The sequence below is a fragment of the Telopea speciosissima genome, chromosome 1 (assembly GCF_018873765.1).
Source record: "Telopea speciosissima isolate NSW1024214 ecotype Mountain lineage chromosome 1, Tspe_v1, whole genome shotgun sequence".
Taxonomy (NCBI): domain Eukaryota; kingdom Viridiplantae; phylum Streptophyta; class Magnoliopsida; order Proteales; family Proteaceae; genus Telopea; species Telopea speciosissima.
The window spans coordinates 59,702,797-59,724,810 of record NC_057916.1 but is presented as its reverse complement, the minus strand read 5'-3'; the positions used below and the strand labels follow the sequence as shown (position 1 = coordinate 59,724,810).

The following is a 22,014-nucleotide window of genomic DNA, read 5'->3' as shown; positions in this document are numbered from 1 at the left end:
CGGTATTAGTGTCGGCCGATACCAATATGGATAGAAGGATATTCCTGAATTGAGACCAATTCCTAAAACCCTGGGTTTAGTATGGTCTTATTAATGCCATATCCGACCACATGTATAGGGCTCCTTACCTTTACAAAGTAACTTCGACGGGTACCTACTAGTCGAGGCACAGAACCCTTACCATATAGGACCATACAATACCTCATCCATTAGAGGATGGGGTGGCTTGGGTAGATATCCACTTTAACACATGTAATAGGAGGCTCCTTCCACCCACGGTGAACAAAAAATCCCTTGCCCATGAGTTTGGGTGTTTCGGGATGGATATTGGGATAGTTAAGAAGGCATTATCAATTACGTACAATTGAGAGCAGAATAATAATTCCTTCACCCTTGGTAGAGGAAAATTCTCTTCAATAATATCACTAGAAAGAGCAAAGTTTACTTGGTCCATTCAATAAGAGAAGGTTATTTTGACAACTTGACATCTGCGACATTATATCTAGGTTGGTGTATCAAAGTAGTGGATATGTTGTACGCACCATCATCATCTATTAATTTATAAATATTTTGTTAAATATGAAATCCCGTATTAAGATATAAAGCTGTTAATTGAAAATCCAATTTTTATCGATTTTAAAGTTATTTTAATTTAATCTTTGAAAATCTCAGAAGGGGAAAGTTTTCATATGACAGTGTAAGCCATGTATGTGAGAGGGCGAGAGTTTTAAGGCATTAATTAATAGGTGGGGGTTTATGATTTTTCCAATTTTTTATGAGAGGGGACACGATTGTGCATGCTTACACGGTCGTGTATAAAAACTTCTCCCATATAAGAATAAAACGTCTAACATGGTTGGTTAGGCTAATCTGAGGAGAGTATTTTCTATTGAGTACAAGAATTTTTTGCTTAACACGTAATTGCAAATACCTTGACAAGAAAGACACTATCTATCATGTGTATGGCTGATTTACTCCGTGGCTTAAAAAACAGAGATGCGCAATCGAAATCAGCAAATCTTGAGATAATTTTAAAAATTGAATCGGAATTAGTTCAACGCTTTAATTATTAATATTAAACAATTTTTTTTAAGGGAAAAGTAAAGGGAGACAGTTGTAGGCTTTCAGCTCCCTCTATATAAACCCCCGCTTACCCAATGAATTTCCTTTGTGTCTGTACCTTCTGAGATCTAATTTTCCTCTCCTCCCTCTCATTTATTCTCTGCTCCTCGTCTTTCTCTGTAATTAACAAATCGAAGGTTCTACCTCTCTTTTCTTTGTTCTTAAAGTCTCGTCCACCAAGATTTTGGATCAGGTACAACTCTACACTTGTTGAATTCGAGCTCCTTTTCATCTAATCTGACATTGTTTTCCTTGATTCGGGGCTCTAAAGCTGTTAAAACGTTATCGCTGGAGTTGCTTCGGAGGTTTTCACATTCAATGTCTGTCTTACATTTTTATTTATTGTCCTAATTCGTTTATGGATTTCTACTGGAGATGAATTTTTCTCTGTGGCCGCTCTGTCAGATCTGGTTTGATTTGACTATTTGAGTGAACAATGCTCTAAAAGAAAGCGATTCGGTTTTTTATTTGTTTTTCTCTGTGCTGAGATCTACATAATATATTGAATTCTGCTTAATTTGAAGTTCCACTAGAGAATATCGATGGATGAATATCGAAATTCATTCGTTTGTGGGGGCGTTGATTTGAAATATTAAATTTTCATCTGGAAGTTAAAACGGAGATAAAAGTTGGCAAAAGAAAAAGATAAAAGGAGCTTGTATGGATCTCTATTTGTCTAAGAAGTTTTCTGGATCTATTATTCTCTGAGATATTCAGTTCAACTATTAATATTTCAGAAACTGATGAACAGGTTTCTTCGATTATTAGATAAATTCATGTTTTCCTTATTGACAGGTTATGTGTTATGCAGGTAATAGCAATATAGTTGCCACTCATGGGAACCATGGTTGCTGCTGCCAACCGGGTAATTTCTGCTATTTAAAATTTCTTTTGTCTTGTTAATCACTGTGGCTTTCCTATCATGCTTTCGAGAGACAGAACTTCTATGTCATAAGGTGCCTAGACATGCTGATGCACCTAGTCCCAGGCACAATTAAAGGACCACCATAATAGTGAGTACTGAATTAACGGCTTTAATGCCTGGCCACTAACTTCGATCAAACGCTGGATCAGAAAACATCTTAACTTGCTTCTTTGTGGGAGAGCAAGACTTGGTTTGGTTATATGATAAGTGCTCCTTTGGGTGCAGGAAGCAAATGGATGCTTGCCAAATGGAAAGATGGTCAAAGTTGTGTTCGTTTTGGGTTAGTAATCAGTACCATGAATCTGCAGTTATGGCTCATTTTGCAATCATCATATGTAGCGCAATCTATGGCCATTGAATCAAATCATTAAACTTGAATTTATTTTATTATCTACTCAACTTTAAAATCTCAATTTCGATGACGGTTTCTAACTGGGGAAGGATGCACCTTACAACCTCCAACTTAAATATGCTTTCTTTGTAACTTCAGATGGTAGCTTGAACCTATCTGTTGAATACCCTTTGAAAGCTGTAGTGAAAAGGAAAAAGCGGAAGCTGAACTGAGCTGTCAAATTAAACAAAATTCCATATGACATAAGAAGGGGAGGAAAAAGTTTATATAAAAAAAGAGGGGGGGGGGGTGACAAGGCCCCAAAACTTCAGCTGGAGTTCATGTAGCTAATTCATTTAGTGCCAAATATATCAAAACCAACGTCTTGTGCTCGTGCAATACACTTTAAATGCATTCACCTATTGACTTTTACTTTCTAGCCTTCTCTTTCACCTCTTGACTTTTACTTTCTAACATTCTCTTTCCTTGGTAATAGGTTTTCAAAACAGTTCTACAATCAGAAGTTTCATAAATAATGACATTCAATAACACAAACACAGAGAGATGAGTGTTTGCATCATGCAAAATGTACATATTTATGTGGTCTTTTTCCTGCTCTTCTCTTTTGCTTTATCTATCAATAAGCAAGCTTGTGTGATGTTTTCATATTGTCGGATGGATTTTCCCTTTTCCTGCTTAGAGTGACCAAGTTTCACGTGGATTCTGACAAATTTTTGTTCTGATAAGTTTGATTGTGATTAATTAATGAACAGGTGGCCCAGGTAGTGGTAAGGGCACCCAATGTGCAAATATTGTTGAACACTTTGGGTTCTCCCATCTCAGTGCTGGTGATCTTCTTCGAGCAGAAATTAAATCTGGTTCAGAAAATGGGTATGACATAAATTTCTGTGGTATAAATAGTAATCCATGCTGCACTAAGAATGATCAAATAAACAAAATTTTTTTTTGTTGGCATTATAAACCATGATCACTTGAAATACATTGTGGGTTACAATGCAAAATAATTAGAAACTGATGAGATGCCAATGGTTAGACTATTTGGACAGACCATTAAATCAGTTGGATGTATGACTTACTGCAAAGTCCATTGGCCCCTATTCGATGCTTGTGATGTTGGAGATCTATGTTAACAAATCTGGCAACAATAAGGATCCTATCCTCTAAAAAATATATTGGTATGGGGTTTGATTCTTGCATCTCGATGACTGTTTGGCAATGAAAAACAAATCTGGAAAGCTTGTAATGTTGTCTGAAGTCTTAACCAATCAAAAGATCTAGTTGGTAGCATAGAAAGCTTGCAATGTTTTCTGGAGTCCTAACCAATCAAAAGATCTAGTTGGTAGCCTATTTCTAGGCAAGGCTATCTCTTGACGAGATACATTAAAATGGTTCTAAGTGCACCTTAGTGGACTTGCACAATGCCTCTAATATCTATTTTAGGCTCTCCTTTTGATCTTGTGGAGGGTTACGTAGAACAACAACAAACAACAAACTCAGCCTTATCCCAACTTAATGGGGTCGGCTACTTAGAAATACTTTATAAATCTTATACTTTTTGATATATTATTTTTTCCCCATTTCTTGTTTTCTCCTATTGAGGTTGTCTACTAACTAAAGTTTGTCAATGATATTGATAAAATTTCCTCCATTTTCTGTCTGTTGTTGATAATATTTTTTATTCGGAGGAATGTTTGGGAGAGGATCCCAAACCAATCCAAAACATATAAAGGACTGATAATTTAGACTTACTATTTGGTTGGTCCATCTAGGAAATCTCATTGATCAAGCATGGATCTACTTGGATGACCCTAAAAATCTGATGCTAGAATTTATTAAGCTAGATCTGTTTTCTTGTACTGTAAAAAATTGAAATGTGATGTATAAGATGGTTTGAATGGTTTGAATCATCCACCAAGTTCAACTTCTAACTGAGAACCTTCTAGGTTGACCTGATCAGATGGTATGTCCACCCAATGCACGTTTTTTGGCACACTGATCCTGGAGAGATGTTGCATTAGTGGATATCCTGACCTGGACATTATTTTTTAACCACAATGCTAATATTCTTCAGTTTCTGCTTTCAATTAAATGATACTCTTTCTGTATATCCCTTGATCTTGAAACTATGCTTCTAATAGTTGTCTTTATTGTGACAGTGCAATGATCCAGAACATGATTAAGGAGGGGAAGATTGTTCCTTCTGAGGTAACAATTAAGCTTCTCCAACAGGCAATGCAGGAGAGTGATAATGACAAATTCCTTATCGATGGCTTCCCTCGTAATGAAGAGAACCGTGCCGCATTTGAGAAAGTTGTAAGACCATCAGTACAATCACACAACTCACCTCTATTAGCCATGTTTTTGTGAAGAAACTGATTTGGTTGGAATGTCCATATCCCAACTTCTGGTGTTTTTGGCATTATCTTGCAGACAGGAATTATTCCAGAATTTGTATTGTTTTTCGATTGCTCGGAGGAAGAAATGGAGAGGCGTATTTTGAATAGGAACCAGGTTAAGATAGCTTCCTATGAGTTCTATGGTCACTTCATCTTTTGACCATCTCTTCCCTTCTTGCTTTTTCCTGTACTTTGAGCTGGTTTTTTTTTTTTTTTTTGGTCACCTAATATTGTCCTAATGGGTAATGAAGGGAAGAGAAGATGATAACATTGATACAATACGGAAGCGGTTTAAGGTTTTTGTAGAATCCAGTGTCCCTGTGGTTGAGTATTATGAGTCGAAGGGGAAGGTTCGAAAGGTAATTTATTGTCTATTTTCCTTAGTTACAGATCACAGCATTCTAAAAACTTCTGATGTCCCATTTAACATATATGTTTTGCTCAGATTGATGCTGGAAAACCTGTTGGAGAGGTCTTTGAAGCTGTCAAAACAGTTTTCTCTTCAATCGGTGCAAAGGTAAGATACAATGTAGGAAGCCTGTTGCCTGATAACGAGAGCTGATATGTAGAGAAAATGATGCATGTTGAGACTGACAGAACAACATCTGTTTTGTGGTAGTTGATAGACTGATTCACAGTGACATACGTCTTGATATCTGGAGTTATTGTTATGCAATAAATTGCTCTCACATCACCTTTTCTAATTACCTTATACTCCAATGGAAGGTATCCTGCAATCCCTTGTGTTGGGACCACAGAAACCAATGGAGGTCTAGAAGTATGCCATGTTATGGTAGCCAGGAACCTGGCAAAACAATAATAAATTCATGATTGTAAATATATTGTCACAAGTTCTGTAATGCACATGGCAGCACAGTTAAATAGCTTCACTTGTTCTTAGACAACATTCTTCACTTGTTCTTAGACAACATTGTTGTGGTGTAGCTGCAGACTGCTTAGTGATACTATTACACCTGCACTGCTACATATTATGGATGGAGAGGTATACATTTGTCAAGCATTATCAGACCTTCATTAATTTTCCTTGTACTATTGTTGTCATCCTCATTATAATTATTGGAGATTCAGAGGATGATGACTCTTATATATTAATGGAGAATACAAGTTTTGCAGGGATGTAATGTTGACATATACAGAACTTGAAAAATTAATAAGAAAATTTTCAAAACTTCTGTGGAGAATCATTGCCCTAGCATAGTTTGAATAATGCAATTTCTTCGTTTTCTGCTCTGGTTTTTTACCCCATACATAATGAAGTGGTAGAATTTGTAAATTTATGAGCTATTATGTAGTATGAACCATTTTCTTTACCTGGGTTTAACATGGACTTAAGAACCATATTAGCTTTTTGGGTGCTACTATTGCATTAAATAAAAAACTTAAAGAATTAGTTTTCTCTGAGAAATTAATTGGCAAGAAGAGGTTTTTAGCTCTTACTGCATTCACATTCTCCTGAATCTGATTAATTACAACATGAATGTTGATGGGTTTTTGTGGATCTTTTTGCAGGTTTAATCATAGTATACTGCATATGGTGTATCTTACATGAGAAGCGTCACCAGCATATTTTGTACTGCCCATAGTTTATCTGATGAGGCCTATGATGGCATCATTTTATTATTATTATTATTGTTGTTTTGACTGAATTCTCTTAATTTAAAATACTTATAGTAATAATATTCTGTCTTTGGATATAGTCCAATGCAATCTTCTTCCCAAAAAAGTTCTTGATATCTTCCATCACCATGCATGGTTCCAAAAAAATTTACGTTCTTTTTTTATTTGAAATGTTTCTTTAACTTGTTAGATATACTTTTTGTAATTCTGTGATGAAAATAGATGTTTGCCTTCTACATTGACTTGTATGCCAAAGAGTATTAACCTTAGTCAAATAGGTTTACAGTGGACAATTGGGAGTATTATACGATGCAGTTCACCCATGGTATCCTCCTAAATTCCACCCACTTCTCCAAAGTTCCAAATTTGAAAATCTAAATCTGGCCCGGAAAGAATTTCATCATATCTCTTTGTTATTACTTGAATCTTAGCTCCGTATCTGATTCTAAACCTTTTCTGGATCAACTTCAATTCATGGGTGTTTGAACGAACTATGAACTCCCAAAATGCAATGGGCACCGGTTGGTTTTGCATCACCACCTGCTCCATTGTAGATCCAGTGTTTTATTGCAGTTTAGATCCTTGAGGTACAGAGGTTTGAAAAGTACTATAAATCTTACATCTAAAAAGTATAGTTACGAATATAGTTGAGTTTTACATATATATAGGTAAACACACAAGCCACTCGTCAGTACCCAAAACGTAAACTGACTTTTAGGACTGCGGAATGGTGGATATACACAATAAACACCACATTTGCACACCCGATGGGGACTAAACCCACACACCTAGCGCACACAGTGTAGCTTTTTTTGATATTGGTAAACACAAATCACACACTAGTATCCAAAAGGTTAATTGACTTTTAGGACCACATAATGGCGGATATACTAAGCAACCATGAATACAAATTTTATTTTATTTTTTTTTGAAATTTGATTTTACTTTTCTTCTTTTCACTTTATTTTACAGCCAGAAATTAAAAGGGAAAATTAATTACTAATATGCAATACTAAAAGGTTTTTTGTTTGTAGAAAAAAAAGCTATTCATTCATGCGCGTCCAATGCCAAACAAAGGAAAACAAGATTCATAAAACAAATAAAGAGCATGATAAACACAAGCTATGGATATACGATATCCAAAATTAAGGAGTGGAAATTGACCCGCTCTCACATGCCAGTGACTAGATCATGCAGGCTAGGTGATGGGACATAACCACTTCCCTAGATAAAAAGTTGTAGATACAGTTAAACTTAAGCGCATGCACATGCATGCCAAAAGAACTGGCCCCATACATATGCAATACTAATAATTAGATCAATATAGTGATGGTATCTTGATCATGGGTATTCTTGGCACCCATGCTAGACTAGACTCTAATTCCATCATAAATCTGGATTTTTTTTCATTCAGTCAATAATGTTCTGTGAATCCTAGGTACCACTGAGAGGGGGGTGAATCAGTGGATCTCAATAATTTTTCTTTCAATCTCAAGCAAACAACTTACTGGTGACACTTCACCTATTGCAATTCAAGATTGACTGGGGCAGTCCCGTAATTACCAATCACACACAGACATGTCCACCACACACCACAATGTGGTTGGGTTTACCAAACAGTGTCCCACCACTCTGCACAACAATCACTTCAAGTATATCTTGAAAATAAAAGCAATGCAACGGCATCAGATATAGGTGGTTCGGCCCAAGTGCCTACGTCCACGGAGGAATACTGGTTAAGGATTTCGTATTTTTCCAATACACTACTCAAATTATGATCGCCACAATGATCCAGGTGCAACAACACCTACTTCTAACTATGATCCTACACAGTCTAGGGCTACAACCCCAAAGCCAATCAAGCGATTGGTATTACAATGTTAAATTGAAAATCAATTACAAGCCCTTCCCCAAAAGATGAACAAAATTAGGGGTGTTTTCAACACATAAGCAAACCCAAAAAAATAATAGGATTTGTAAAATAAAAGAACATCTCTCCTATGTATTCCAGAGATCAATCTACTGCAGTACCCCTTCGAGAGTCGATGCACACATCTGAATGTTCATTGTAGTTTCATAGATCAATCCATTAAAGTATTCCGTGCATAAAAAAAATTTCCTTGTAATTTCTGCCCCTGGAAGTAGCTCCAATAGATTCCTCTCGAAAAAATATCCAATTTCAAAAAAAAATTCGTCATATTTGGACTCCAGATGACCAAGATATGACATTCCAAAGTTGAATGCTCCAAAAATTGGTAACGAGTGGCAAATCCGTAAATAAAAGGATTCTTCGTGACAAACCGTGCACAAAAGGAAAAATGCGTCAGAGATTTTCAAACTCTCTTCCTTCATAAAAAATGGGGGTGATGTCATGCCAACATCACACTTCACTACACCTTAGTTATTTCCTTTATTTCCTCTTTTTTCTTTTTCTTTTTTTTTCTTTTAATGAACCAAATCTGATGCAAGATAGCGATCCGACGCTCGAGGAGATTCTGGAGCTTTAACAAAACAATGGAGAATGTCTATCTACAGTATAGCACTTAAAAATAAGCCAAAAATTTTGGCTAAGTATATAAACTTTTACCTATTCCAGATTTGCTCCATTTTCGCGCATCAACACGAAAACATTTGTAACTTTCTCGTACAACACTCAAATGATACAAGACCAGTTACGTTGGAACCGAGACTCGATGAACTTCATTTCTTATGAAGACTACTTCACCCAGAATTTCCATTAAGTCTTCCAAAAATGACCTTAAAGTCACTGTCATTGCATGAACCTGTGAAATCACAACTTTAACAGTATGAAACCTTCACTTGCTGCTTCGCCCCTTTGCCAAATACTATATAAGGACTTAATATGCTGTTAAATGGTATTCTTCAAGTGCGGGTACCCTTGTAACCCTACCAAATGACCAAAATACCCTTATAGCTCCACCTGTGTCCCCATTTGGATAGTCCGCCGTGTTAGAGCTCTTGTATGATATACATATTGTTTTCTTTCTTTCCTATAAGGTTGGCCTTTTAGAGAAAGTGGTTTCTACATGGTATCAGAGATGGCAGGGGTCACGGTATCGAGTCCACCTGGGAGCGGGCAGGTGTTAAAAAATTATTTATCCACCTGTGTCCCCATTTGGATAGTCCGCCAAAGTTTATATATTTAACCAAAAATTTTGGCTTAGTTTTAAGTGTTATACTGTAGACAGACGTTCTCCATTGTTTTGTTAAAACTCCAGAATCTCCTCGAGCGTCGGATCGGTATCTTGCATCAGATTTGGTTTATTAAAAGAAAAAGAAAAAAAAAAGAAAAAAAAAGGAGGAAATAAAGGAAATAACTAAGGTGTAGTGAAGTGTGATGTTGGCATGACATCACCACCATTTCTTATGAAGGAAGAGAGTTTGAAAATCTAAGCATTTTTTCTTTTGTGCACGGTTTGTCACGAAGAATCCTTTTATTTACGGATTTACCACTAGTTACCTATTTTTGGAGCATTCAACTTTGGAAGGTCATATCTTGGTCATCTATAGTCCAAATGTGACAAAAAAAAAATTTGAAATTGGGTATTTTTTCGAGAGGAATCCATTGGAGCCACTTTCAGAAGCAAAAAATGTAGAAAAAAAAAATTTTATGCACGAAATATTTTAATGGATCAATCTGTGAAACTGCAATGAACATTCGGATGTGTGCATCGACTCTTGAAGGGGTACTGCAGTAGATTGATCTATGGAATACATAGGAGAGAGGTATTCTTTTATCTTACAAGTCCTATTATTTTTTTTTGGGGTTTGCTTATGTGTTGAAAACACCCCTAATTTTGTTCATCTTTTGGGGAAGGGCTTGTAATTGATTTTTAATTTAACATTGTAATACCAATCAAGTAGGGGCTTGATTGGCTTTGGGGCTGTAGCCCTAGACTGTGTAGGATCATAGTCAGAAGCAGGTGTTGTTGCACCTGGATCGTTGTGGTGATCATAATTTGAGTAGTGTATTGGGAAAATACGAAACTCTTTACGGGTATTCCTTCGTGGACGTAGGCACTTTGGCCGAACCACGTATATCTGGTGTCATTGCATTGCTTTTAGTTTCAACATATACTTGAAGTGATTGTTGTGCAGAGTGGTGGGACACTGTCTAGTAGACCCAACCACATTGTGGGGTGTGGTGGACGTGTCTGTGTGTGATTGGTAACTACGGGACTGCTCCGACCAATCTTGAATTGCAATAGGTGAAGTGTCGCCAGTAAGTTGTTTGCTTGAGATTGGAAGAAAAATTATTGAGATCCACTGATTCACCCGTCCTCTCAGTGGCACCTGGGATTCACAAGTGGTATTAAAGCACACCAGGTTACCCAGTTACAAAGTTTAACAACTTTGAGATAATTACTGAGGGACAATGCCATGGCTTCAGGCGAAGGCAACAGTGGTCACAGCAACAACAAGGTTCCACAGTTTGACGGGTCAAACTACTCTTTCTGGCGTATCAGGATGGAAACATATCTGAAATCCCTTGGTTATGGAGTTTGGATGTTAGTGAAGAATGATTACATAATCCCCACAACAGATATCACAGATGCAACTGAACTGAAGAAATTTGACAATGATTCAAAGGTCAAGAACGCTCTACTAAGTGCGTTAATCATTACAGAGTTTGCGAGAGTTATGGGTTGTGAGACTGCAAAGAAAGTTTGGGACAAACTGTAAAGCATTCATAAAGGTGATGAGAAAATCAAAGAAGCCAAGCTACAATATTTTAGGGCACAGTTCGAAAGCTTGAAGATGTTAGATGGAGATTCAATTGATCATTACATGAGCAAGGTGAATGAGGTTATAAATGCAATCAGAGGACTTGGTGAAACTCTCAAAGATGCAGTGGTAGTTAAGAAGATCCTCCGATCCTTACCTGATATGTACAATCCAAAGGTGTTAGCCATAAAAGAGTCCAAGAACTTGAATGAGTTGAGTCTGGATGAGTTACACGGTTCTTTAACTGCCTATGAGATGAGAATGGTGAAAACCAAGCCCACAAAGAAAGAGACCGCCTTTAAAGCTATGAAGAAACTCAAGATAAAGCAGGAAAGTGGTGATGAAGACTCTGAAAATGAATTAATTGCATACCTAGAAAGGAAGCTTAAGAGTGGAAAAGGAAAATACAAGGGAAAACTTTCCTTTAAGTGCTTCAACTGTGGTGGCATAAGGCACTTTGCCTCTAAGTGTCCAAAGAAGGGAAAAACTGATGAATCAGATGATGAAGACCCACAAGTGAAGAAATCAAGTTTCAAGAAAAAGAAGTCATTTCCTAAGAAGAAAAACAACTACAAGAAGAAGAGTTTGATTACATACAAGGATAGTACTACCATAGATGAGTCATCTGAGGATGAGGAGTCTGATAATGAAAACTATGAGACTTTGTTCATGGCTACCTCCACCAATGATATACATGAAGAAGGAGAAAAATCAGATAAGTAAGAAGAGCAATCAGAAGATGAGTATGATCTTCAAGCAGAATTATACACCGCCTTAAAGAAACTCAAGGTAGAAAAAAAGAAGATAAAAACTCTTGAGACTCAACTTGCAGAAAAAAGTGAGAAGATCAGTCAGTTGTCACTTATCATTGAAGAAACCAAGAAGATCAATGAAGATATAAGTTTTAGCTTATCCTCAAAGATTGACGAATGCACTCAACTTGAAGAAGAAATTGTCACTTTGAGAGCTGAATGTGCATTGTTGAAAAAGATTGACTATCGGGCAGCTGTTACCTCAACTCCAGCAGTTACAGTGTCAAGTTCAAAAGGCAAAGAAGTGAGTGTACAACCACCTAAGAAAGATCATCATGAAGTTCATGAGAGTACTATCTTGGATGAGATACTTAGTGTCCAAAGACCCAGTAATGACAAATCTGGTCTTGGATATGAGAAAGGAGGAGTTTCTAGTGGTGTGAAAATCAAAGGACAAGGCACGACACAAAAGCCAATTCGGTTTGTTGGGGAGAAAAGAAAGAAAAATGGCTCTAATTCTGTAAATTCAGATAAAAGGAAGGTTGATAAGGATGGATTTATTGCAATCAATCATCATAGGTCAAATGGCTACAACAGGAACTTATGGCAGATTCAGAGTTTCAATGGGTATTGCTATGGTTGCAACATGTTTGGGCACCGTGTGACAGAGTGTAGAAGGAATGAAAAACCCACAAATTTTTTAAGCAAGAATAAATTTGCAGCTCTTGCAGATGATAGCATTGAGTGCTATAGGTGTGGAAAGATTGGTCATCTAACAAGGAACTGCAAGACCTTATTTCCATCTCAAAGACAAGCCATGAGAAGTCAAAAGCAAACCCTCCCAAATAGGCAACATAAGAAAAAGAAGATGATTATTGAAGAGAAGGCAAGAAAATCCATCACTGTTATTGAAAAAGCAGTTTGGGTTGAGAAGAAAAAGAGAAAGGACAACAATAGTTCCTTAATTGTTCAAACAGCTTTCAAGGCAAATAACAAACCATCTCCTTGGATTCTTGACAGCGGGTGTTATACACATATGACTGGTGACAAGGGCAGATTCTCTAATCTTGACAAGATTGAAGGTGGCTCAGTTAGGTTTGGGAACAATGATGGTGCCAAGATTGAAGGCAGGGGAACAATTAACTTGGACCAAGCAAAATCAAATGTAACAATGTATTGCATGTGAGTGGGCTAAAACATAACCTTCTTAGTGTTAGCCAGATATGCGACCAGGGAAATGAGGTTGTATTTACAAAGGAAGGTTGTGTAATTAAGAGGACCAAAAATGGAAGAATTGTGGCTCATGGTTCCAGGTAGGGGTGTCAATACCCAACCCGAACCGGTGAAACCGGCCCGAACGAGCCCGGATCACACTGGACCGAACTCTTAATGGTTCGGTTTGGTTTGTGGATCCATAAAGGCAAACGGTTTGGTTTGGTTTGGGATAGCCCGATGGTGCACCGGTAGCCCGAACCGTTAGGCCGAACCCAAATCGAACCGACCTAACCCGATAAATGAGTAAATCAGTAAATGCCTAATGCCCCATTGCCCCCTAAATGTGTTGTGATAGTTTCTCACTTTATCTCATATCCTTTGTTAGTGCTTATCCAACCAATTGTATCCATAGGCCATAGGACATAGGATACAAAGATGCATTGTATTTGAAATATTTTATGTACTTAAAAGAGAAAGAGAAGAAAAATGAGCACTAACCGGACCTTACTAGTTATATAAAATCGGTACCAAACCGAATCCAAACCGATATCAATCCGTTATCATAAATCGAAACCGACACGAAACCAAACCGCACCAAAATTGAATATTTCTTAATGGTTTGGTTTCGGTTTCTATAAAAGTCACACCGAAACCGAAAAGCCCGAACCGAAACCGGCCCGTTGACACCCCTAGTTCCAGGACACCTGAAAATTTGTATGTCCTCTCAGAGAGTATGGAAGATAAATGCATGATTAGTCAGGAAGATGAAAATAATCTATGGCACAGAAGACTTGGACTATCCAAATGGGGACACGGGTGGAGCTATAATGGGACATAACCACTTCCCTAGATAAAAAGCTGTAGATACAGCTAAACTTAAGCGCATGCACATGTGTGCCAAAAGAAGGGACCCCATACATATGCAATACTAAATGTTAGATCAAAATAGTGATGGTATCTTGACCATGGGTATTCTTGGCACCCATGCTAGACTAGACTCTAATCCCATCATAAATCTGGATATTTTTTCATTCATTCAATAATGTTCAAATGTACTTATTAGTCATGCTCAACAAAATACATAATCAAATGACAAAAGGTATAAAACAAAATTTATAAATAATAACTACTTTCTCTGTAAAATGTTTTACGGCAAACAAAACAAAAACATAGGAGTTAAACAGTGTAATTTTTTTTCTTCCTTTTTTTATTAAATTTTTTTACAGTTAAAAAGAAAATTCATTAATCACAAAACATGATACAAGGACCCTCCCTTAGATTGGAACAGAATCGCCAAATGAAAAACCAAGCTTAAAAGATTTCTTTCATTAAAAAAAATTAAAACGAAGAAAAAGAAAGAAAGATGAAATGATTCCATTCCAAGTGACACAAGAAGCCTTAAGTAAAGAAATATGCTTGAGTCTTTATTTTTCACTCTTTTGGACAATAAAATTGAGCATTGGATTGATCTCCATTGATTTTGATCGAATTCTAATCCACATCAGCCGGGAAAAGCTCAGAATAGGTTAGAAGGTGCTGTTTGTTCCAGTGTAAAAAGCCTTGGATCATTGTGGTCAAGTCTTGGGATCAAATCTTGCCTTCACCCATCTTCTTCCAACCTTCCAACCACTGTCTCAAGAAAAGATTTGGTTGAGAATTACCTGGAATTGATCAGAATCGATCAAATTCAATTTCAGAAATGGGTGAAAAACGTGATTGATGTCCACTGATTCCTATTTAAGTCTGGCGGTTGATCTGATTCTGATTTTTGAAGCCTCCCCCACCCCCCCCCCAACACACACACACAGGCAGCATTTTGTATGCATTCTAGGTTGATTTCGCATGTTTTTATCGCCTGAGAATGTGAAATCGACTTAAAATGCTTCCAATAATGCATACCAAACATAGCCTATAAGGGCAGTTTGGCAAAGGAATGCATGCTATAACCGCCAATAACTGTCGTAAAAGCTTTCAAAGTAACCAAATTTAGCAGACAAATTTTCAAAATTACCACTTATAATGTATCAAATGTAAAACCAATTTAATTTCTTTGCGTGCCTTAGTGCCATACCGATGCTTCTAAATATTTTTTTTCAAAAGATGAATTCATTATGGAAACATTTTAATAGCAAACATATAGTCAAAAGACAAAGGAGAAGTCTCACACATGTTGAGTCATTTGGATGAGATAGACCAAAAAATTTGACATGTGGTTTGTTTAGTTCATCTTTCCATGAAGCAAAAATTAAAAGGCCTCGTTGGAATGAATTCCTACAACAGGCATATAGGAACCAAAAAACAATGCAGTGACCATCTAGTTGCTACACCACATCTCTAATAGTTCTATGGACCAAGACTGCTATACCACAAGTAGATTAGTCAGTGAACCAGACCACAGTCCACCCAATCTCTTTGGTGACAGACACTCATAAGGCATTCAACAAACTGATGATCAGTGCAAAAGTTTTGATATTCTAAAAGAATGAGAGCTAAAGAAAATAATAACGATTTCATCCTTTTCATTTCTACTGTGGGTAACAAACATGCTACAACAGTTTAAAGGGAAACAGAAAATTTCTATATTGGATGGTGTGATAGTTCAAACCCTGAGCTCTGACCACAGGGAAGTCAATTTACAAAAATAATCCCATTCTCCTTAATAGTATCGAGAACAATGCCCAACTTACCTTCAATTCTCTCATTTTTCTTGGGCTCATAAGACATTGCAAAAACATCAGCTTCCATGGATCTCTCAGCAATGAGCCTCCCAACTATTCTACAGGCATTGTGATCAATTAGGGATGGCAAAGTGTTCCTCAAATCCTTGGCATTTGTACTAGCAACAGAGATCACTTTACTGGTACCTCGGTGAACCACCTTAGCATGGATGTATCTTTTAGAGAAAAAAACATTCAGTAAGAAGGGCCTCATGAACATATCTGTCCTTTGTTTCCATGATTTCCGGTTGGGTCTCTTCGCAGCTTCACCTCGGGACCTGCGGGTCCAAGCGGCTTGAATGATACCACCCTGCAAACAAATACGTGACAACGATCGGATGCATTTTCTTCTTTCTAGATTCAAGATTCCTAGCAAAAATTGTAAGAGGAATAAACAGAGGACAGATCCAACGCAGAGTGTATCAAGATTGCAGACCATAGACAGAGCCTACCAATGGAAAACCCATACATGCAGGACTCGGCACTAGGAACAACAATTTACCAGCTCCCACAAAATACGTCTTGTTCCAAAAATTGACACATTATGTCACAAGTGCTTAGGTAGCCCCATCTGTGCCAACCCATTTCAAGGAGTCTCATGCACTTCTTTGCCATTAACAACTACGTGTGTAACTGTGAACTACATGAGCACTCAAATATACCATAGGACCCTCAAAAGTTGGTACACAACCCTCATGATGGCACAGGATGCCAGATGTGCATTTCAACTTCTGTCCATACTATTATTCACTGTTTTTACCTTCATCAGCCAAAAGACATGCAACTAATCAAACGGTTGATATAATTCAAGTAGGCATCGGCCAAGATTTAACATAATTAGAGGAATTGAGGCTCAGTAACCAATGGTCCAGCCCCACTCAGCCACATGCAAATACAACTTTGATAATAGGAGGGCAGAAAAGAATAGGTACTAAAAAGGCAGTATTTCACCTCTCCCAGCCCCCAAACCTTTTCTTTTCCTAGAAAGAAGACTACCAAAATCTCCATACAACATCAATTACTGGTACAAAATAGAGCATATAAATCTCTCCAAAATTATATAAAATTTACATCAATCAGATCGCCAGATGGAAATCAAATCATTACCAAGAATTCAAGTTCAACTCTGAACTCTTCCAGTAAAGAAACCTATTCCATTACAAAAGAAGGGATTGTTGGGATGGTCCAGGTTTTTCCTTCAAAATTCTTTAGTTGCATTCTTTTTTTTCTTTAATGAAAACAGTTGCATTTTTTCCACAAGCCCCAGGATACCACAAATGGAACTTAATGTCCCAAACATTTTCTCTTATCTCTAGATGGTATTAAGTCAGTATTCTAATATGAGGAGCTTATAAGTACAGAATTAAGTCTCCCTTCAATAGCTTAGATATGATTTTTTATTTTACAAAGATCAAGGCTACAAGACATCGCTGATGAACTTAAGCTAAACTCAACAATGACAAAACACTCAAAACTCAAGATAGGGCCTTAATCCAATCATTGACAGAACACTCAGAAAAGAAAAGAAAAAAAAACTATCATGCACAAGCTCAGTTAGAGGGAAGGATGAATATGTTGGACATTGCTTGTGGATGTGTTGTCATTGTTGACAAAATAGTCCTGATGACAGTGCAGTGATGGCAGAGCTGATGTGGCTGGCAGTGGTCAGTGTCATGGTGGATCAGTGCAGTGCAGTACAGATATAGCTGGTGATGGGTATACTATGCGTGGGATGTGTCTGGTATGGCAGTTGATATGTTTAGCATGTGTTTGGATGAGTATTGTACGTGTATGGCATGTATGACGTGCATATTGATGCATGTGAGATGATGTGCTATGTATGTGATGCAGGGTGATGCAGGGTGATGCAGGGCATGGCACGATGGAAGGATGGGAGCCCTTGAGATGATGCATGTACATGCATGTATAGTGATGGTCATGATGACGCATGTATGATGGTTGATGGCATGTATGCATGCATGCCACATGGCAGCACAAGAGATGACATGGCATATAGTAGGTGGACGACTGATCGTGCATGTTCTTACTCCTAATCTGCAATCCACTGAATCATTGCGCCACATTCATGATTACTGAATGTGGCGCGGGTATACAATACGCCCTCCAAATAATCTGTTGCACGAGATCTCGTTAACCCCACCGAGTTGTGAATTCCGTCAGTACAATCGAACGGCTGCAACGCGATCTGTCAGGCTCGTTATGATTGTACTGCAAGCCATAACTTGGCCATTTTTATGTCCAAATTTGGTGATTCAAGTTGTGTGCTCACAAGAATGACAAGAACATATTGGCATTGAGTGGGAGAGCTGGAGATAGCCCAAAAACCCAGAAATTGACATTCTTCATTGTTCTACACATTGGGATGATTGGGGTTGCATCTAATTGATTGGACTTCATCAATTGGACCTCCAAGGAGCTGTGGAAGGTGTTATGATGGTGGAGAGTGGTGTTCTTTAAGAGCTTGTTCCATTTTGGTAAATTCTTATCAATTTCATATTGTAATTAGCTTAGACATATGCTGAGAGTCGAATTGTCTTTGCTATGATATATAAGGGTTGGGGAATTTGATTTTGAATTGCTTGTATCATTGTAAGGGACATTTGAGTTGGGGCTCATAAGGTGTTTGATATATTGTCAAGTACATAGCTTGACCACAATTGTGGCTGTACGTGTTGGGGGTTGTTGCTCCTTGTCTTTGTATGATCAAGGACAGAAGAGGAAGTGATGCAATCCCAGGTTCAATACCTTGATTACGGTTCGCTATGGGCCCACAAGAATGATAAGTAACTCAAATCTAGGTTTCAGTGGCAAATCCATAATTTTGGAAGCCAAATGGGTCTTTAAAAGCAAATAAAGAGTAGCTGGGGTATATCTGGAATTAAAATTTTAATTGAATGGACTATCTAGGGAATTAAAGAAGAGTGGGAATAAACATAGCTAAAGTTCAGAAACAGGGAGTTTTGTCTGATTAAGAGTATTAGGCCCTTTCTTGCAAATTTAAAAACTTGCCTTCTTCTTCTTCTTCTCGATTAGGAACAAAAAACACAGAAACCAGATTTGCTTATAGTTGGATGAACTCCCTCAATAGGACTCCCTTTGGTCTGAAAATTTTCAGGAGGAGGTAGCTATCCCATAAGCCTCTGAAGATCGACCACCAAAACAGTTTAATTCAACAACCAGCAAGCTGGAAGAATCTCTGCAACCTGAACTAGACGATGGAAGGAAAACCAGATATCAACCTGAGTTGTAACTCACAACAGATGAACCGATGGGGAGCAGGGATTCAGGGTATAAATCTCCCTAGGAAAAGGAACCTGTGACTTGAATCTTAGGACTAATCGACCTGTGCTAATTATCTGACAAGAGGCTTTTGTTGAATCTGATAGTACCGCTCAGGAAGAAAAAACGCAGAAACCAATATTATAATAAGAAAACAAAGAATGGGTCTGAGAATGGGGAAGAAAGATAAAAATTTAGGGAAGAAGAAATCGAAGAGGGAGAATAAAGAACAGGAAGTTGAACCAAAGAAGAAAGAATGTGAAAAGAGGAAGACCAAGCAGCCACGCTAAGGTCAGCAACTCCAACTAATTTGATAGTTCATTTCAAAAATCCTCATCCCAATCGTGGGAGTACATGCTCTTTTATAGAATTAAACAAAAAGAAATCCTATTTCTATTTTGAAACTGAAATAGAGTATCAATCTATCTTGAACTCAAAGTAAAACAAACTCTACTCTAACTCTATCTATGACTCTACCAAAAGATAAAATAATAAAAGAAAATTACAAAAAAAAAAAAGATTCCTAATTCCTACGCATGAGTGCATCAGGAAGGAATCCTAACTGTAGTTGCAGTTGAAACTTGGAGTGCATTGAGCAAGTACGAAACCCTATGGGGTATTGCTCCGTGGATGTAGGCAATTTGCCGAACCAAGTAAAAATTGTGTGTTGTGGTTGTGTGCTTGGATTGCATAGAAGTACCTTTGTTTTGCAGGATGGGCATGTATCTCCTAGTGGGCCTAGCCATTCTTGGTTGAAGGCAGGAGTGCATGTGAATTAAGACTGGTAAAACTGGACAGCTCCAGCCAGTCTGTGTGAATAGGTGTATTGCTAGTCAATGCCTACAGTGTCAGTAACAGCTTCAGGATCAGTACAAGAGTGCCAGAGGAGAACAGGGTTCAAAATCTTATAAACACTCAATCACAACCCCCCCCCCTCCTCTCAGTGTTGAAGCCACTCAATAGAATTTCTCATCCTACTTGGATGTGGTTATACAAGTCCACTTGAAAAGATGCACAAAAGGAAAATCACTAGATCTATAAAGCAAATAAGAAGTGAAAGAGGAAAAACAACCGATGCAAAGATATTAAAGATTGGGTTTTAACTTTTGACATGGGTTCTCTCGCTCTTATTTCCCCCATTCTCCATTACAAACCATCAAAAAGCATAACCAAATCATCAATGATAACAATGGTACAACAAGGTGAAGTATGGAATAATTTGAAAGTCTGCACCTAACTTCCCGCCTCCTCCATCATTGGGCAAAGAATATCAAACATAAACATAGAAGGAGCTCGCTAACTGAGAGAGAAAGAAGAAACTATTATTTGATACGGAAATAAACTTCTTGGCTTTTTTACAAGTAGAAGATGATGACTTCGATAATGAAGTAAAAGCTTAACAAAGGAAAGTTCAGCTCACCACTAAGACTTCTTCAAAATTATAGAGGGCCAACTATGAAAAATGGACTCTCAAAAATTTTCAAATAGATAAATAGAAACAAATAATCCCTGACAACCCCTTAGTTTTATCTCACTCTAGAAAATGCAAGAACATCAACACTCTTGCACCCAGGAATATCAATTTGAGACTGTTGATTTAAGAGAATGTTCAAGTATGATTAGACACAAATCAATCTGAAATGTAACAATCCATGTCCATGGATAGAGGAAGTAAGATATCTAGGCATGCTTCCACCAACTTGCTCGGAATACTTGTTATCTACTAAAACCCAATGGCTTGGGCTGACTGGAACAACAGCCTGAGTTTATTGTTAGGGCCTATATTTAATTTCAATGAGAATTTTGGGCAATGAGAGACGCATAAAGAGTGCTCGACATTGACATAGGCATGAGAGATTTGAAGGTATAAAGCGGATTAAGATGGAACCTGGAAAGCCTTAAAAAAAATGCTGAACTGGGTTCTTAATTTCAGAAGTCGGTTTTATCTACTCGTACTATCAACTTCAGTGACTAAAATCAAATTCACCCAAAAATCGAATACTAGACGAGTAGACATAAGAGTTTCCAGTTTTATATTACAAGTTACAACGAGGGGTTTAGGGTTTCTTCTACGCACAATATTATTAAGAGCAAAATAAAAGAACAGAGAGTACCATGCACTGGGGTTTTGAGGATGAGAAATGCTCACCTCCCTGGGCATCACTGAAGAGGGAATTCTGATAGAGTCGATAGAAATTTTCATCTGGGGAAATGAGGAAAACGACGAAAGTGAAGTGGGTTTTTCTACACGAGCTCGACAGAAGTCAGAAGTGAGAAGGAACGATGACGGAGCTGAAGATATGCACGCCGCCATGTTCTTCGATTTCTTACTCTTTTTTCTCTACGGCTTTTCTTCGTTCTGTAATCGGCAACGGCCAGGTTCAGCTTGAATTTCCGCGATAACCGAGAAGGACAAAAAAATCTTATGTTTGCAGACGAAGAGAGATTCAGACCTCTCACCTCACCTCACCTCGGGGCTCTGCCTTGGCGAGGGTTTTTTTTTTTTTTTTTTTTTCAATCCATGGGAATAAGGCAAAAAGTCGCGGTACGTCCTTAAGAATTAGTTTGGGGGTAGGGGTGCACGTTTAGCCCGGTCGGTCCAAACCCGTCCTAGTCTGCCTGAGCCTGAATAAGGCTTGGGCTGAGATATTTGGCCCCGAGGGCAGGTCAAGGCTGCAAATTTCTGGCCTTGAGTCAGGATCGGGTTGGGTTAGGGTTGAGGCCTCGGGCTAAACCTGGCCCTTTTTTCCTTATTTTGTCCTATGGGAATACTATTATTTTCTCTTATCTTGATGTTGTTCATTCTCTATTATATCTCAGGTGAGGTTAGTGTAATATATTCTTATTTTTA

The 22,014-nt window shown here is 37.8% G+C and overlaps 2 protein-coding genes across 4 annotated transcripts; one reads left to right on the top strand and one right to left on the bottom strand.

The window, feature by feature from the left end:
- The first annotated feature begins 1,286 nt into the window (after positions 1–1,286).
- LOC122648693 (UMP-CMP kinase 3-like) lies at positions 1,287–6,523 on the top strand. 3 transcript variants are annotated; one of them, XM_043841915.1, is made up of 10 exons: positions 1,287–1,315; positions 1,934–1,987; positions 2,273–2,327; positions 3,152–3,269; positions 4,556–4,712; positions 4,830–4,910; positions 5,047–5,154; positions 5,241–5,312; positions 5,741–5,798; positions 6,326–6,523. In XM_043841915.1, exons 2-9 carry the CDS (start codon positions 1,958–1,960, stop codon positions 5,753–5,755), a joined length of 636 nt encoding a protein of 211 aa, XP_043697850.1. In that variant the 5' UTR covers positions 1,287–1,315; positions 1,934–1,957; the 3' UTR covers positions 5,756–5,798; positions 6,326–6,523. The 3 variants fall into 3 exon arrangements, with proteins under 3 accessions (XP_043697850.1, XP_043697848.1, XP_043697849.1); XM_043841913.1 differs by lacking the exon at positions 1,287–1,315 and adding an exon at positions 1,860–1,900 and having other exon boundaries at positions 1,960–1,987; XM_043841914.1 differs by lacking the exons at positions 1,287–1,315; positions 5,741–5,798 and adding an exon at positions 1,860–1,900 and having other exon boundaries at positions 1,960–1,987.
- A 9,113-nt stretch (positions 6,524–15,636) lies between these two features.
- Positions 15,637–21,546, bottom strand: LOC122649195 (50S ribosomal protein L18). The gene is made up of 2 exons (XM_043842574.1): positions 21,313–21,546; positions 15,637–16,173 (listed from the first exon to the last, which is right to left on the bottom strand). The coding sequence occupies exons 1-2, from the start codon at positions 21,475–21,477 to the stop codon at positions 15,775–15,777; spliced, it is 564 nt and encodes a 187-aa protein (XP_043698509.1). The 5' UTR covers positions 21,478–21,546; the 3' UTR covers positions 15,637–15,774.
- Positions 21,547–22,014: the final 468 nt, after the last annotated feature.

Coding starts and splice junctions, on each gene's coding strand:
- LOC122649195 (XM_043842574.1), bottom strand. CDS start 21,477: ATGGCGGCGTGCATATCTTCAGCTCCGTCATCGTTCCTTCTCACTTCT. Junction 16,174..21,312: donor CTTCAGTGATGCCCAGGGAG/GTGAGCATTTCT, acceptor ATTTGTTTGCAG/GGTGGTATCATTCAAGCCGC.
- LOC122648693 (XM_043841913.1), top strand. CDS start 1,866: ATGAACAGGTTTCTTCGATTATTAGATAAATTCAT. Junction 1,988..2,272: donor TGGTTGCTGCTGCCAACCGG/GTAATTTCTGCT, acceptor CTTTGGGTGCAG/GAAGCAAATGGATGCTTGCC. Junction 3,270..4,555: donor AAATCTGGTTCAGAAAATGG/GTATGACATAAA, acceptor TTATTGTGACAG/TGCAATGATCCAGAACATGA.